General features: G+C 41.6%; 1 protein-coding gene across 1 annotated transcript in view; it reads left to right on the plus strand.

Moving 5' to 3' along the window:
* The first annotated feature begins 7509 nt into the window (after positions 1-7509).
* Positions 7510-19061, plus strand: part of LOC122923573 (multidrug and toxin extrusion protein 2-like) — a 198032-nt gene continuing 186480 nt past the window's right edge. The window contains exons 1-2 of the mRNA XM_044274422.1: positions 7510-7554; positions 17367-17468. Of these exons, the coding sequence (XP_044130357.1) occupies positions 7510-7554; positions 17367-17468 (147 nt within the window). The remainder of the gene's footprint in view (positions 7555-17366; positions 17469-19061) is intronic.

The raw sequence follows: 19061 nt of genomic DNA on the forward strand, positions 1-19061 counted from the left end.
AACTACGGGGTAAGGTCACAGTTTGTTGGTACTATTTTAGGGTACATATGATTTTTGGTTGCTCTATATTACACTTTTTCTGAGGCAAGGTAACAAAAAATAGCTGTATTAGCACCATTTTTATTTTTTGTTATTTACAATGTTCATCTGACAGGTTAAATCATGTGCTATTTTTATAGAGCAGTTGTTACGGACGCAACAATACCAAAAATGTTTTACATAATAAAATACATCAGTGTTTTGCATTTTTTTAGTGTCTCCATATTCTGAAAGCCATATCTTTGAAGGGTCTAATTTTTTTGGTATGAGATGATGGTTTGCTTGGTACTATTTTAGGGTGCATATGACTTTTTGATCGCTTGGCATTACACTTTTTGTAATGTAAGGTGACAAAAAATGGCTTTTTTGACCCTTTTATAATTTTTTTTTACGGTGTTCATCTGAGGGGTTAGGTCATGTGATATTTTTTTTATAGCAGGTTCTTACGGACGTGGCGATACCTAATATGTATACTTTTTTTATTTATGTAGTTTTACACAATAACAGCATTTAAAAATTTTAAAAAATCATGTTTTAGTGTCTCAATATTCTGAGAGCCCTAGTTTTTTTTAGTTTTTTTATGCGATTGTCTTAGGTAGAGTCTCATATTTTGCAAATGGATTTTTTTAACAAACTTTTTTTTTTACGGTGTTTACCTGAGGGGTTAGTTCATGTGATATTTTTATACAGCAGGTTCTTATGGACGCGGCGATACCTAATATGTATACTTTTTATTTATTTATGTTGTTTTACACAATAACAGCATTTTTGAATAAAAATAAAATAATGTTTCAGTGTCTCGATATTCTGAGAGCCCTAGTTTTTTTTTTTTGGGTGCTTATCTTAAGTAGGGTCTTATTTTTTGCGGGATGAGATGATGGTTTGATTGGTACTATTTTGGGGTGCATATTACTTTTTGATCACTTGGTATTACACTTTTTGTGATGTAAGGTGACAAAAAAATTGCTTTTTTGACACCGTTTTTATTTTTATTTTTTATGGTGTTCATCTGAGGAGTTAGGTCAGAGGTGGGTAAACTTTTTGACTCGTGGGTCAATATGGGTTCACATATTGGACCCGGGGGCCGGACCAAGAGTAGATGGATGGGGTGTTTGTGTGAATTAATATAAATTAAATTTACATTTCGTAACATTAAATGTTTAGTTTAATTCAAGGTTGAAAAGCATAAAAAGAGTTATTGTAAAAAAACTTTTATGCAATGTATATCTTTCATAACATATGTATAACTCACCTTCAATTTTAGTGGGAACAGTGTTGTTGGTCTCACTTTTTTGTTAAGGCATCAAAGTGTCGAGTTATCTTTGTTGTTGCAATTCACAGAATAGATACTGTGCCAGTATATAGGGCCCCCATAGTGCTTCCTCTCTTCTCTATAGTGCCCCCCCATATTGTGCCAGTATATAGGGCCCCCATAGTGCTTCCCCCTCTTCTCCATAGTGCCCCCCATATTTTGGCAGTATATAGGACCCCCATAGTGATTCCACTCTTCTTCATAGTGGCCCCCATAGTGCTTCCCCTCTTTTCCATAGTACCAATCTATATTGTCCCAGTATATAGGGCCCCCACCCCCCTTCTTGCCACAGTATACTATAAATAATAAAAACAATAAACACATATACTTACCTTATGCTGCTGTCAGTGATGCGATGCAGGCCTCTTCCGGCCTGTGTCACGCTCTGTACGGCTCAGGCGGTGCTCCTCCACACCATTCATCTGTATCGCTGTTCTGAGGCTTCCATTGTGGAAGCACTCATCTCCACTCCTGCTGCCTCCGGACAGCTCTGCGGGCCGGATAAAAAGGTCCGTCGGGCCGTATACAGCCCGCAGGCTGTAGTTTGCCCATCACTGGGTTAGGTCATGTGATATTTTTTATACAGCAGGTTGTTACAGACATGGCAATACCTAATATGTATGATTTATTTAATAAAAATTTACACAATAATATCTTTTTTTTTTTTTTTTATCAAGTTTTAGTGTCTCCATAGTCTAAGAGCCATATATTATTATTTTTTGGGTGTTTGTCTTAGGTAGGGTATCATTTTTGCAGGATGAGATGAGCACTATTTTGGGGTGCATATGACTTTTTGATTGTTCGCTATTACACTTTTTGTGATGTCAGGTAACAAAAAATAGCTTTTTTGACACCGTTTTATTTAATTTTTTTACGGTGTTCACCTGAGGGGCTAGGTCATGTGGTATTTTTATAGAGCAGGTTGTTACGGATGCGGCGATGCCTAATATTTAAACTTTTTTTTTCTTTTTTTTACATTTAACAGAATAAAAGCATTTTTGAAACAAAAATAAATAAAATCATGTTTTAGTGTCTCCATAGTCTGAGCCATAGTTTTTTTATTTTTTGGGGCGATTTTGGGACGATTTTTTGGAGCCGGGTGAGTGCAGGAGCTGTCGGGTCTTTCATAGACCTCGATCAGCCCTGCACTGAGGCTGTACAGAGCAGTATACCGATGTACAGCCTCTCTGGGGGGTGTATTTCCCCTATGTCTGCCCCAGTTACAAGAGAAATCAATAGGGGAAAAAAAAGTTAATTTTTTTTTAAAAAGTTAAAAAAAAAAAAAAAATTAAATAAAGTGTTAAAATAAAAAATAATTCCCCAATAAAAAAAAATGAAAATAGAAAAATAAAAATAAAATAGACATATTTGGTATTGCCGCATCCGTGATGGTCGGCTCTATAAATATATCACATGATCCACCCATAAAAAAGCCATTTTTGTCACTTTTTTCCATGACAAATAGTGCAGCACCATTTTAAGAATTGCTTCTAAAATTCTAAGCATTCTAACGTTCTAAAATAATTAAATGACATTTACAAAATGATGCCAACATAAAGGAGACATATGTTAAGTAATAAATATTTTATGAGGAATCACTTTCTGTTTTAAAAGCAGAGAAATATAAGTTTTGAAAATTGCGAATTTTTCAAAATTTTTGGTAAATTTGTTTTTTTTTCATAAATAAAGGTGAAATATATTGACTCAAATTTATGACTATTATGAAGTACAATGTGTTATGAGAAAATAATCTCTGAATGGCTTGGATAAGTAAAAGTGTTCCAAAGCTATTACCACATAAAGTGACATAGTGTCACGACCCCTGGTCATGGTCGTGACTCCTTGGGAGCCGCATGCGGTTATCCGCGGTCTGGTGTTGTCGCAACCGCAGCTGGGGGCACTTAGTGGTTTGCCTCAGGTGCGGTTGCCGCGAATAACAGGCATGCGTGCGGTTGCCCTTGGCATCGTGTTTTGGTGTGCACGTCCTTCGTCTGTGTTTGTGTGCACTTCCTGGTCTGTTTGTTGTGCACGAGGTTGTATGCACTTGGACACCTCCCTTCACCTGTGGTTGTCCGCGGCAACGTCTGGTGTTGTGCATGTGGTGGCAGGGTCTCTGCCTGCTGGTTGTTCTGCAGGACACGGTGGCCACGCATGCCGTTGCCAGCGGTGACAGGTGAGTGAGTGTGTGTGCTATTCCCCTTTTAGTTGGTGTTTTCCCTTCTGTGGTGTAGGAAGGGTTAACTCCCTTCCCAGTGTGTGTGTTGTCACTGGGTGTGGTTGACTGGTGGGTGTGGCCTTTTGGCCTATATAGCCTGAGTCTCTTGCAGGCTTCAGTAGGTTGCTCTCAGCCATGCTGGCTGGAGCAGCCTCCTGTCTCCTCCATCTGCCTGGTGAGGACCATCCTTCTGGTCATAAAACCTTGTTAGTAAAACCTTTGTTACCTTGTCTGATGTTATGTTTATGTGTATGTGGTTGCTGGTTTGTTGCACCTTATGGTTCCCTGGTTCCCCGTGTGATGTATGTTGTGTGCTGTTGTCTTTTCTGTGGTTGTTAGACAGACAGCACTTTTGCATGGGTTCCGGGCTGTGTGTTTATGGCAGGTAGGTGAGGTAGTAGTTCCACATACCTGCCACTGCCATAAGGTGTATTGGTTTCCCCTTATTTACCAGCTTGGCCTTTCTAGGCTCCTGTTCCTCCGTGTTCTGGAGGAACAGGTAGTCTATCCAGCTCCTAGCCTAGGGACCTGCGGAGGGATAGTAGGGACCCGAGGTTCCAGCGCATGGGTCCTCCTACCCTAAAGGTCGGCCCATGCAGGTTAGGAGTTAGGGTCAGATCAGGGAGACTTTAGGAGGTGACCTGCTCCCTGATCCTGTGGTCCTGGCCTTGCAGCGACCCAACATCTACGGGTACCGCACGGCTGGGGGTTTCCCCCACCGCCAGCCGTGACAGTATGACCAGAACTGGCACCTCACCTGGTCTTCCTTCGTAAGAGGGTGAAGCATGCATCCATTGACCGTTGGGGTGCATGCGCGTTCTCCGGAGGGAGAGCGTTACGGGGTTCACCGTTAACGGCGCGGTTGGTGGCTTTTCCCCGCCACCTTGCTAACCGTGTCCGTGTTGGTGACCCCTCGTCCCTCTCAGGGTTCCTATCTCTGGTCGTCTGCTGGCAGCATTCCTTCGGTGTTCCGGCAGGTGTGCTGGTTGGGGAGTGTCTGCTGGCAGCGACCTGGAGTAGGAACGTCCTCCTGAGTTGGACGCGGTGTCCTGTTTTCCTCCTCCAGACTGCTTTGTTGTCTGGCGACCTGGGGACTGTTGTGTACGGTCTGGTCTGTTGGCGGCAGTTCTGGGGGGAGATACGGGCATCGGTCTGGTGTCCTGTTTTCCTCCTCCGGACTGCTTTGTTGGCTGGCGACCTGGGGACTGTTGTGTACGGTCCAGGTCTGTTGGCGGCAGTTCCGGGGGGAGATACGGGCATCTATCTGGCAGTGCCTCCAGTGTTCTCTCTTCCAGTCTGCTCTGTTGGCTGGCGACCTGGGACTGTTGTGTACGGTCCAGGTCCGTTGGCGGCAGCTCTGGAGGGAGACACTGGTGGTTATCAGGCATTGCCCCTCCCCCCCTCCCTGTTGTTTGGTCCCACCAGCTTCCCTTTTCGGTTGGGGGGGGCTTTGAGGGGAGGGAGTGTCACGACCCCTGGTCATGGTCGTGACTCCTTGGGAGCCGCATGCGGTTATCCGCGGTCTGGTGTTGTCGCAACCGCAGCTGGGGGCACTTAGTGGTTTGCCTCAGGTGCGGTTGCCGCGAATAACAGGCATGCGTGCGGTTGCCCTTGGCATCGTGTTTTGGTGTGCACGTCCTTCGTCTGTGTTTGTGTGCACTTCCTGGTCTGTTTGTTGTGCACGAGGTTGTATGCACTTGGACACCTCCCTTCACCTGTGGTTGTCCGCGGCAACGTCTGGTGTTGTGCATGTGGTGGCAGGGTCTCTGCCTGCTGGTTGTTCTGCAGGACACGGTGGCCACGCATGCCGTTGCCAGCGGTGACAGGTGAGTGAGTGTGTGTGCTATTCCCCTTTTAGTTGGTGTTTTCCCTTCTGTGGTGTAGGAAGGGTTAACTCCCTTCCCAGTGTGTGTGTTGTCACTGGGTGTGGTTGACTGGTGGGTGTGGCCTTTTGGCCTATATAGCCTGAGTCTCTTGCAGGCTTCAGTAGGTTGCTCTCAGCCATGCTGGCTGGAGCAGCCTCCTGTCTCCTCCATCTGCCTGGTGAGGACCATCCTTCTGGTCATAAAACCTTGTTAGTAAAACCTTTGTTACCTTGTCTGATGTTATGTTTATGTGTATGTGGTTGCTGGTTTGTTGCACCTTATGGTTCCCTGGTTCCCCGTGTGATGTATGTTGTGTGCTGTTGTCTTTTCTGTGGTTGTTAGACAGACAGCACTTTTGCATGGGTTCCGGGCTGTGTGTTTATGGCAGGTAGGTGAGGTAGTAGTTCCACATACCTGCCACTGCCATAAGGTGTATTGGTTTCCCCTTATTTACCAGCTTGGCCTTTCTAGGCTCCTGTTCCTCCGTGTTCTGGAGGAACAGGTAGTCTATCCAGCTCCTAGCCTAGGGACCTGCGGAGGGATAGTAGGGACCCGAGGTTCCAGCGCATGGGTCCTCCTACCCTAAAGGTCGGCCCATGCAGGTTAGGAGTTAGGGTCAGATCAGGGAGACTTTAGGAGGTGACCTGCTCCCTGATCCTGTGGTCCTGGCCTTGCAGCGACCCAACATCTACAGGTACCGCACGGCTGGGGGTTTCCCCCATCGCCAGCCGTGACACATAGGCCAAGAATGCAAAATTAGGCCTGGTCAGGAAGGGGGCAATTGGCCCGGATGTGAAGTGGTTAATTAGACACACTGAAAAAAAGATTTAAAGACAAAGGATACCCCACAAAATTGATTGATGAGTCAAAGAAAATAATTCTTACAGAAACTCAGAAAGATAGCTTGAAAAGAAAAAGGAAATAACAGGATAACTCGAAACACTCACAATTTAGTCTTATTACATGTTATAATGCGAAACACACTGAAATAAGAAAAATCATAGGAAAACATTGGATAGCCCTACAGAAAGATCCCATTATATGACAAAATATTCCAAAATTCCCAAGCCTAACCTTTCAGAAGGCCCAAATATCTTAAAAATATGCTAGCACCATCCTGTCCCAAAATAAGAAAAAACCCCAATAGCTTAATGTCCCTTGCCAAAAAAATGTAATAACAGAACAGGTTCTTTTAAATGTGGAATAAAGAGATGCAAATGATGCGATATCATCACTCACGGCCAAAAGGAGATAACATTACTAATGTTGAAAGATCCGATTTTATTACGACATGACATGAACTGCGGCACTTCTAACATTATATATTTATTACAATGACCTTGTTATTTGTATTACGTCGGTCATACAACACAAACCCTCTGCGAACGTATGAATGAGCAGAGATCAAATATAAAATGAAAGATTGGCACCCATAGTGTATCTCACCACTTTGCAACACATCATTAAGGCAATCCCACATCCCTTAGGCCCCTTTCACACGGGCGAGTATTCCGCGCGGATTGAACGCATTGTACCCGCACTGAATCCCGACCCATTCATTTCTACGGGGCTGTTCACATGAGCTGTGATTTTCACGCATCACTTATGCGTTGCGTGAAAATCGCAGCATGCTCTATTTTGTGTGTTTTTCACGTAACGCAGGCCCCATAGAAATGAATGGGGTTGCGTGAAAATCGCAAGCATCCGCAAGCAAGTGCGGATGCGGTGCGATTTTCATGCACGGTTGCTAGGAGACGATCGGGATGGAGACCCGATCATTATTATTTTCCCTTATAACATGGCTATAAGGGAAAATAATAGCACTCTGAATACAGAATGCATAGTAAAATAGCGCTGGAGGGGTTAAAAAAAATAAAATAATTTAACTCACTTTAGTCCACTTGATCGCGAAGCCGGCATCTCCTTCTGTCTTCATCTTAGCTGTGTGGAGGAACAGGACCTGTGGTGACGTCACTCCGGTCATCACATGATCCATCACCATGGTAAAAGATCATGTGATGGATCATGTGATGACCGGAGTGACGTCACAACAGGTCCTGTTCCTCCACACAGCTAAGATGAAGACAGAAGGAGATGTCGGCTTCGCGGTCAAGTGGACTAAGGTGAGTTCAAATATTTTTTTTAACCCCTCCAGCGCTATTTTACTATGCATTCTGTATTCAGACGGCTATTATTTTCCCTTATAACAATGTTATAAGGGAAAATAATACAATCTACAGAACACCGATCCCAAGCCCGAACTTCTGTGAAGAAGTTCGAGTTTGGGTACCAAACATGCGCGATTTTTCTCACGCGAGTGCAAAACGCATTACAATGTTTTGCACTCGCGTGGAAAAATCATGCGTGTTCCCGCAACGCACCCGCACAGTTTCCCGCAATGCCCGTGTGAAAGAGGCCTTAGAGTTACCCCCTTGGAATGGATCCCCCAATCATGCCAGATGCTATGCAGAAAGAAAATGTTCTGGATATACCAGCTTAATACATTGGTACCATTCGGATTAAACGAGTCATTGGAGTATATTAACTACTAGAAAACATGTCTTTTTTTATTTTTATACATTTAATCATCACTTTACCAATATTGACTCTCTTAAAAATCGATAGGGACATCCAATGAATTATGTTATCCATATTGAATTTGATTAAATTTATAGGGACTTCCAATGAAATCAGGATTGTTTTTTTCGCATACTATCATGTCATCTATATTCTATCTATGTAACATGAATTTTATGGGATCAATAAGAATTTTTAACGTAATCAAGAGTGTTGGAACCGTTTGAAGAGTATAATATAGTTGATAAAATATCTACTCAATTTTATATATCTATATACTTTAATTTTTGTTGATATTTTTTTATTCTATATTTTTATACCCTAATTTTTTATTTTTTTACATATATATACGTTCATGTGCTCATATTTTTATATATTAATATATCCATGTGCTTACGGTATATATTTATGTATTTATTTATTCATATATTTTTTATAATCATGATTAATATTCTTTTATAGCCATTTCATACGTTTATAGTAGGTGTCTAAAGTAAGTAGACCTACTAGTAAATACTCTCAGTGGTCTCAAATAGTGTATATTCTGTACTGAGTGTGCCTTATTATATTTGAGCTAAGATTTAACTTTTATTTATATAATTAAAATAGATGAGACAATGGCGTAAAGTGAACTCCTGCGCTATTTAGGGAAGGAGGATAGGGTCTAGATAAACAGAAATAGGCCTGGTGGAGTTCCTGTATTGTAGGGGGCGTTTTATATGTATTGGGGAGGAGCCTAGTCAGGCCAGTAACTCTCCCTACGTGCTCACCCTACTTGACCTAATCTAGTCAGTGTAAATGCCTCAGTGGCTGTAGTCGGGGCACTCGTCCTTAGAAGAACGACCCCCAGCCTCAGGAACCATGGGCCTATACTGTAGGTCCCTATACTCTTACCTCCCTAGTAGAAATTTCCTGTATCATCTTCCGACGCGTTTCGCAAGGTAGGAACTTGGCTCTTCAGGGAAAAGGATGTCCAGGCGTCAGAAGCAGTGGCTGTGCACCTGTTTCGATCATGCGGCAGTGGCAATCTGATAGTGCTCTTGCCTCTCTTTTAAATGCGCGCCGCTCCGCCCACATTCAAATTGACCAATAGGTGCTACGCATTGGTTACTCCCCCCCACAGTTACCTGTCATGTCCAAACGGAGACGTACACAGCGAGGTGCCGCCTCCTGAGTAGGTCGGGCTCGCTGTGCTCCGCTGCTAGCCGGAAGTGACGTGGTACTGGGGCGTGACTAGTTGTCATGGGAACCTCACACCGCTTTCCCGGCCGGTCCTCCGTACAGCAAGGTTCTAGTTATGATCACTACGTATCATATTGGGCTCGGCTAGATTTGAGAAAGGAAAATGAAGTTAACACTGACTGCATTAACCCTATATATCTTGGATGTTATAAAGTGATTTCTAAATACTGCAGTATCTATATCCATAAAGTCGGTATTAGGTTTAAAGGGGGGGGGGGGGTTTCTTGTCAGGGTATGGGAACCGTAGACTGTACTGGCGCCTTGAGTAGATAGACATTGACTAGATTCATATATTCTTGCTTATTCATATTTATATATGAGGATATATATTATCCAGTGCAGTCTACAGTGCACTCTTTTTACAGTCAGAGACAGTGGACTACTGTAAAGGTAGACAGGATTTTTATATAGGGAAAGGTAGTATACTGAATTTGTTGGTAAAACACATAGATGGACCTGCCTCCTGTATATATAATTCATGTTTTTACTACAGGAAGGGCTTATACGAAAGGTATTCGTTTAGGCCATTTGGTGTTACAGATTTCAGTCTATAGATCCACCTTGTTTCTGACTAGGCTCCTCCCCAATACATATAAAACGCCCCCTACAATACAGGAACTCCACCAGGCCTATTTCTGTTTATCTAGACCCTATCCTCCTTCCCTAAATAGCGCAGGAGTTCACTTTACTCCATTGTCTCATCTATTTTAATTATATAAATAAAAGTTAAATCTTAACTCAAATATAATAAGGCACAGAATATACACTCTTTTATAGCCATGTTTATTTTTCCTACCACGTGTAATGCAACAGAAGTGAGTTTTTCTCCTTCATCCTGAGAATTACAGGGAGTAACGCTCTTTCTGTACCCACTTTTTTGTAGTCAGATAAAACACGCCTTGTGAATCATCATTTCACCACGATTATCTGTCTATATTGGCATAACCGTTTACTTATCCAAGCCATTCTGAGATTGTTTTCTTGTGACACATTGCACTTCATGACAGTGGTAAATTTGAGTCTTAAGACAGAGTTGAGTTTTAAGACAGATAGTAATGCCTCATAAAATAGTTATCAATGGACATTCCCTTTATGTTGGCATAATGTTGTCATAAAAAAACAAAAATCCAAAACCATTGTTATAAAGTGATTTTGAGGGGATTACGTAATGGAAACCACCCATAAATGACCCCATGTTAGAAACTACACCCCTTAAATTATAAAAAACTGATGTTACAAACTTTATTAACCCTTGAGGTGTTCCACAAGAATTAAAGGAAAATGGAGGTGAAATTTCAAATTGTCATTTTTTTGGTAGACTATTTTGTTAATCAATTTTTTCTTGCAACACAGCAAGTGTTAACAGCAAAAAAATTATATACATTACTCTGATTCTGCAGTTTACATAAATATCCCATATGGTGGTAAACTACTCTATGGGGACGTGGCAATGGTCAGAAGGAAAGGAGCGCCATATGGATTTTGGAGGCAGATTTTGCTGGAATGGTTTTTAGGCACCATTTTGGATTTGAAGAGGCCCTGACGTACCCCGACAGTGTAAACCCTCAAAAAGTGAAATCCATTTTGGAAACTACAACCCTTAAAGAATATATTACGGGGGGTACTGAGCACTTTCACCTCATAAGTGTTTTACAGAATTTGGAAACACTTGCCTGTGAAAATTAAAAATTTCATTTCTTCCAATAAAATGTTGCTTTAGCCCCAAATTGTTCATTTTCAGGGGGTAACAGGAGAAAAATCACCCCATAATATGTTACCCATTTACTCCTGAATACAGCAACACCCCATATGTAGTGGTAAACTGCTGCGGGGGTACATGGCAGGACTGATTGGTTTATGGGTGCCATTGGTTTTAATTTTTTGAGCGATTGTCTCATGTGGGGGTTCATTTTTTGTGGGATGAGGTGACATTTTCATTGGTACCATTTTGGGGTACATAAGACTTTTTGATCTCTTGGTGTTACACTTTTTGTGAGGCAAGGTTTTGTTTTTTTCCAGCATTCACCTGAGGGGGCATCTCATGTGATATTTTTATATAACAGGTTGTTACAGATGTGGCAATACTTAATGTGTCTATTATTTTTATTTTTGTTAAGTTTTACACAGTAAAAGCCTTTTTAACCCCTTAGCGCAGAACGCCGTACATGTACGGCGGGGGATGCATTGCCAGAATGCATTCCGCCTTACATGTACGGCAGGATGATCGGGCGGGCACCAGAGCGGTGCGCACCCGATCACTGCAGGGGTCCGGCAGTCCCTGGTAGCCGGGCCCCTGCTGTATCCGCCGGCATCGCTGTTTACAGCGATGCCGGCGGATTAACCCTTTCTATGCCGCGGTCCGCGCGGACCGCGACATAGAAGTTGTTTGCGGCAGGTGAGTGATCGCATCGAGTCCCCGCGCTGCTGTGGCGGGGACCCGATGCGTGACAAGGCAGCCCGATGCCGTGCAGAGGCTGCCCAATGCCCTGCACGGCATCAGGAACTGCCTTCTACGGGAGCCGAGGAGATCCAGCCTCAGGCTGGGTCTCCTAGGCAACCAGTTAGTGTATGACTCAGTGTCATACACTAACAGGCAATGCATTACAATACAGATGTATTGTAATGCATTGCAGAGGGGATCAGAGTGGGATAGAAATAAAGTTTTAAAAAAAAGTTAAAAAAAAAAGTGTTTGGAATAAAAAAATAAAGTTTCAAGTAAAAAAAAAAAAAAAAAAAAAAAAGCCCCATTCCCCTGATTTTCTAATAAAAAATTGGAAAAAAAGAAAAAACACACATATTAGGTATCGCTGCGTCCGTAACGAACGGCTCTATAAATATATTACATGATCCACCCCATCCGATAGGCACCATAAAAAATAAATAAAAAAACTGTGTATAAAAAAGCCATTTTTGTCAACTTACATCACTAAAAGTGCAACACCAAGCGATCAAAACGGCGTATGCCCCCCAAAATAGTACCAATCTAACCGTCACCTCATCCCACAAAAAATGAGCCCCTACATAGTACAATCGCCCAAAAACTGAAAAAACTATGGCTCTCAGACTATGGAGACACTAAAACATGATTTTTTTTGTTTCAAAAATGAAATCATTGTGTAAAACTGACATAAATAAAAAAAGTATATATATTAGGTATCACTGCGTCCGTAATAACCTGCTCTATAACAATATCACATGATCTAACCCCTCAGGTGAATACCGTAAAAAATAAAAAATAAAAACTGTGTAAAAAAAGCCATTTTTTGTCACCTTAGATCACAAAAAGTGTAATAGCAAGCGATCAAAAAGTCATACGCACCCCAAAATAGTGCCAATCAAACCGTAATCTTATCCCGCAAAAAATGAGACCCTACCTAAGATAATCGCCCAAAAACTGAAAAAACAATGGCTCTCAGTCTATGGAGACACTAAAACATGATTTTTTTTGTTTCAAAAATGAAATCATTGTGTAAAACTGACATAAATAAAAAAAAGTATATATATTAGGTATCACTGCGTCCGTAATAACCTGCTCTATAAAAATATCACATGATCTAACCCCTCAGGTGAATACCGTAAAATATAAAAAATAAAAACGGTGTAAAAAAAGCCATTTTTTTGTCACCTTAGATCACAAAAAGTGTAATAGCAAGCGATCAAAAAGTCATACGCACCCCAAAATAGTGCCAATCAAACAGTCATCTCATCCCGAAAAAAATGAGCCCCTACACAAGACAGTCGCCCAAAAAATAAATAAAACTATGGCTTTCAGAATGTGGAGACACTAAAGAATCATTTTTTTTTTCAAATGTTTTGTTATGTAAAACTGAAACAAACAACCAAAAAAAGTTGTCATATTTGGTATTGTCGCGTCCGTGACAACCTGCTCTATAAAAGTACCACATGATCTAACCTGTCAGATGAATGTTGTAAATAACAAAAAATAAAAATGGTGCCAACACAGCAATTTTTTGTTACTTTGCCTCACAAAAAGTGTAATATAGAGCAACCAAAAATCATATGTACCCTAAACTAGTACCAACAAAACTGCCACCCTATCCCGTAGTTTCTAAAATGGGGTCACTTTTTTGGAGTTTCTACTCTAGGGGTGCATCAGGGGGGCTTCAAATGGGACATAGTGTAAATAAACCAGTCCAGCAAAATCTGCCTTCTAAAAGCCACACGCCGCACCTTTCCCTCTACGCCCTACTGTGTGCCCGTACAGTAGTTTACGGCCACATTTGGGGTGTTTCTGCAAACGACAGAATCTGGGCAATAAATATAGACTTTTGTTTGGCTGTTAACCCTTGCTTTGTTACTGGAAAAAATGGAGTAAATAAAAAATTTGGCAAAAAATTTAAATTCTCGAATTTCATCTCCATTTGCTAATAACTCTTGTGGAACACCTAAAGGGTTAACAAAGTTTGGAAAACCAGTTTTGAATACCTTGAGGGGTGTAGTTTCTTAGATGGGGTCACTTTTATGGAGTTTCTACTCTAGGGGGGCTTCAAATGGGACATGGTGTAAATAAACCAGTCCAGCAAAATCTGCCTTCTAAAAGCCACACGCCGCACCTTTCCCTCTACGCCCTACCGTGTGCCCGTACAGTAGTTTACGGCCACATATGGGGTGTTTCTGCAAACTACAGAATCTGGGCAATAAATATAGACTTTTGTTTGGCTGTTAACCCTTGCTTTGTTACTGGAAAAAATGGAGCAAATAATAAATTTGGCAAAAAATGTAAATTCTCGAATTTCATCTCCATTTGCCAATAACTCTTGTGGAACACCTAAAGGGTTAACAAAGTTTGTAAAACCAGTTTTGAATGCCTTGAGGGGTGTAGTTTCTTAGATGGGGTCACTTTTATGGAGTTTCTACTCTAGGGGTGCATCAGGGGGGCTTCAAATGGGACATGGTGTAAATAAATTAGTCCAGCAAAATCTGCTTTCCAAAAACCACACGGCACACCTTTCCTTCTACGCCCTACCGTGTGTCCGTACAGTAGTTTACGGCCACATGTGGGGTGTTTCTGCAAACTACAGAATCAGGGCAACCCATATTGAGTTTTGTTTGGCTGTTAACCCTTACTTTATTGCTGTAAAAAATGGGTTAAAATTGAAAATTTTCCAAAAAATAGAAATTTCTAAATTGTTTCTCCATCTGCCATTAACTCTTGTGGAACACCTACAGGGTTAACAAAGTTTGTAAACCCAGTTTTGAATACCTTGAGGGGTGTACTTTCTTAGATGGAGTCACTTTTTTGCAATTTCTATTCTAGGGGTACAAGGGGGGGGCTTGAAATGGAACATGGTATAAACAAAACCAGTCCTGCAAAATCTGCCTTGCAAAACCCATATGGTGTTCCCCTCCTTCTATGTCCTCCCGTTTGGCCAAACAGTAGTTTACGACCACATATGGGGTATTTCTGCAAACTACAGAAGCAGGGCAACCCATTTTGAGTTTTGTTTGGCTGTTAACCCTTACTTTATTGCTGTAAAAAATGGGTTAAAATTGAAAATTTTCCAAAAAATAGAAATTTCTAAATTGTTTCTCCATCTGCCATTAACTCTTGTGGAACACCTACAGGGTTAACAAAGTTTGTAAATCCAGTTTTGAATACCTTGAGGGGTGTACTTTCTTAGATGGAGTCACTTTTTTGCAATTTCTATTCTAGGGGTACAAGGGGGGGCTTGAAATGGGACATGGTATAAACAAAACCAGTCCTGCAAAATCTGCCTTGCAAAACCCATATGGTGTTCCCCTCCTTCTATGTCCTCCCGTTCGGCCAAACAGTAGTTTACGACCACATATGGGGTATTTCTGCAAACTACAGAAGCAGGGCAACCCATTTTGAGTTTTGTTTGGCAGTTAACCCTTGTTTTTTTCCAGGAAAAAATTGATTATATTGGAAAATTTTCCCAAAAATCAAAATTCTTAAAATGTATGTCTTTTTGCCATGAAGTCTTGTGGAAGACCTAAAGGGTTAAAAAAGTTTGTAAAAACAGTTTTGAATACCTTGAGGGGTGTAGTTTCTAGAATGGGGTCATTTTTGGGAGGTTTCTATTATCTAAGCCTCACAAAGTGACTTCAAACCTGAACTGGTCCATAAAAAGTGGGATTTTGAAGATTTCTGAAAAATTTCAAAATTTGCTTCTAAACTTCTAACCCTTGTAACATCCCCAAAAAATAAAATATCATTCCCAAAATGCTATAAACATGAAGTAGACATATGGGGAATGTAAAGTCATCACAATTTTTGGGGGTATTACTATGTATTACAGAAGTAGAGAAACTGAAACTTTGATATTTGCTAATTTTTCCAAATTTTTGGTAAATTAGGTATTTTATTATGCAAAAAAATTAATTTTTTTGACTTTATTTTACCAGTGTCATGAAGTACAATATGTGACGAAAAAACAATCTCAGAATGGCCTGTATAAGTAAAAGCGTTTTAAAGTTATCAGCACTTAAAGTGACACTGGTCAGATTTGCAAAAAATGGCCTGGTCCTTAAGGTGAAAATGAGCCTGGTCCTTAAGGGGTTAAACAGAATAAAATCTTGTTTTTGTTTTTGTGTTGCCATTTTCTGAGAGCCATATTTTTTTATTTTTTGGGCGATTGTCTTTGGTAGTGTCTCATTTTTTGCAGGATGATATAACGGTTTGATTGGTACCATTTTGGGCTGTTTTGGCACTGTTTTTATATATTTTTATTCCGTTGTTGCGGACGCGGCAATACCTAATATGTTTCTAAAATTATTTTAGGAAAAGGACGCTTTTATTTTTTTTACTTGAAACCTTTAATTTTTAATTGTGTCAAATTAACTTTTTTTGTAAAAATTTTTTCCCACTCATTTCAATTTTGGGGGGTCTGATCCCCTGTACAATGCATTACCCTATATCTATATTGTAATGCATTGGCTGTAAGTGTATTACACACTGTCGTACACTTACAGCCTGCTTGCCTGTGAGATCCAGGGGGACTGGATCTCACAGACTTACAGGGAAGGCAGCCACGATGCCTAAGGAAGGCATCGGCCTGCCGTCCCAGCCATCAGGTCGCCATCACAGCAGCGCGGGGACCCGATGGAAGCTTCCTCCCTCCACACACATCGCACGTGCACCGGTCAGCGATGACCGTGACACATCTAGGGTTAATGCGCCGCCATCGTTGTTTTCACCGATGCCGGCGCATACAGCAGGGGTCTGCCAATCAGTGACTGCCGGACCCCTGCAGCTGATCTGGTGGGCGCAGCTCCTGCACCCACCCGATCAGTGCTCCGTAGTACTACGGCACTGGTATTTTAAACACAGTCACCAGCACCGTACATGTACGGCGCTGGTACTGTATGGGTTAATAGCTTTGCTTTCTTCTCATCGTTGTCTGCAACTCCCCTCTCATCACTCTTTAAAGGGCCAACACCTTCAGATTTATACTTTTTACCATTTATATAATTGAAGAACATTTTAGGGTTAGTTTTTCTCTCTTTGGCAATGAATCTCTGTCTCCATTTTTTTTATTTTTATACTGGACATATCTAGATTCCACTCAAATACTTGAGAGGAATAGAGAAAGGGGCGCACAATAGGGTAGTATGTTCAATGAAAATACAGAAAGAAGTGAGCAATATGGAGGCTCACCTTATGGGGTTGTGCTAATATAGGCTATTATAATATTAGACCTTTACACCAGGACTGCAGCCGAAAAAACTGAGTTTCTTTTGGATAGGATGTCCAGTCCCCCAAAGGATACTTGGGGGCGGGGCAGCAGAGCTGGTACATGTGAAATCAACAGGAAAACCCACAGAGCCTCAGAACAGATGAGGAGAGTGAGTAAAACTCATAGAAGAGCATTTCTGAGTGCATGTGAAGCAAAGCTGAGACCAATAAACAAACAAGTGCAATTTTATCATGTGCTGATGACAGTAAGATATTGGGTTATTGATTTTAAATGCACAAAGGTGTCCATAGCCTTTAAAAAATATACTTTACCCCTTTTATGGTCATAAAATATTGATTTTGACAAATGTTATGCAACTTTTAATATACATTTACAGTATATATATATATATATATATATATATATATATATATAATCAGCTTTTTTCTTTTTTTTAGTTTTTATTTCAGCTCATGGTGTTTCTTTTACCGTTTGTGAGCTCTGCATTCTGTGGGCATTTAGGCAAAATTGAGCTGGACTCTGTGACACTTGGTGTAGCTGTAAGTATTCTGAGTATTCAGACAGAATTAAACCGGAAAAATTAAATATCTGATTTGCTTAAAGTATATTATATGCACACCAATAATTATCAGGGCGATCAGAGACATAGCTTGAGGTCACAGGACCTTCATATAAAGGCCTCATGCACATGACCGTTTTTTCAGGTCCGCATCCGAGCCGCAAATTTTGCGGCTCGGGTGCGGACCTATTCACTTCAATGGGGCAGCAAAAGATGTGTGCTGTCCGCATCCGTTGCTCCGTTCTGAGGCCCCGCAAAAAAAATATAGCATGTCCTATTCTTGTCCATTTTGCGGACAAGAATAGGCATGTCTACAATGGGCCGCCAGTTCAGTTCCGCAAATTACGGAAGGCACACCGGCGGCTTCCGTTTTTTGCAGATCCGCGGTTTGTGGTCCGCAATAAACAGCACGGTCGTGTGCATGAGGCAAAAACCAGTTATATTTATAATGCTGGTGGCCTATTATGTTGGAGCCTTTATCACCTCTGCACGCCCTGTAGTTATGTTCCCAAGAGAGACAGGATGTTAAAAATAGAAAATGATGGTATTAAAAATAAAAATTCTATGGCACTTTAAGAATAATAAAATTGCACACATGAAGATTCTGAAGCTAAAATCATAATTTAACATATAGATATAGCATTGTAATAATGAAAACATTTCAGCTACTATAAATCCAAAATAAAGAATTAGGCTGAGTTCACATCACCGTTCAGCCTTTCCGTTCTCCTGCTCCGTTATAGGAGCAGGAGAACGGAAAGGACGGATTGGGCACATAACTGAGCCGAACTGAGCCTACGGACCCCATAGTCTATAATGGGGTCTGTTAGGTTTCCGCTCAGAGGAAGATTTTTGAAGCAGAGACAAAAGTTCTGCGCGCACAACTTTTGTCTCCGATTCCAAAATCTTCCTCTGAGCGGAAACCTAATGGACCCCATTATAGTCTATGGGGTCCGTAGGCTCCGTTCGGCTCAGTTAGGTGCCTAAGGCCTCATGCATACAATGGTTTTTCGGGTCCGCATCCGAGCCGCAGTTTTTGCGGCTCGGGTGCGGACCCATTCACTTCAATGGGGCCGCAAAAGATGCGGACAGCACTCTGTGTGTTGTCCGCTTCCGTTGCTCCGTTCCGAGGCCCTGCAAAAAAAATATAGCATGTCCTATTCTTGTCCGTTTTGCAGACAAGAATAGGCATGTCTACAATGGGCCGCCCGTTCCGTTCCACAAATTGCGGAAGGCACACGGGCGGCTTTTGTTTTTTGCGGATCCGCGGTTTGCGGACCGCAAAAAACGGAACGGTCGTGTGCATGTAGCCTAATCCGTCCTTTCCGTTCTCCTGCCCCTATGATGGAGCAGGAGAACAGAAAGGCTGAATGCTGATGTGAACTCAGCCTAAAAGGACAGAAAAAATGGAGGCCAAATTACATTTCTAAAAATGTTCTAGTTTATTTTTTCATTTCAACAACATGTAAAATCTCATTTGAGCCAAGCAAGGGAATAGTGAGCGGGCCATATGTCCCGAAGCAGCATACATCGTGCACACGGGAGCGCACAGCATCATATGAGAGTGCAGTCA

This window comes from Bufo gargarizans, unplaced genomic scaffold, assembly GCF_014858855.1.
Source record: "Bufo gargarizans isolate SCDJY-AF-19 unplaced genomic scaffold, ASM1485885v1 original_scaffold_1746_pilon, whole genome shotgun sequence".
NCBI classification, from domain to species: Eukaryota; Metazoa; Chordata; class Amphibia; order Anura; family Bufonidae; genus Bufo; species Bufo gargarizans.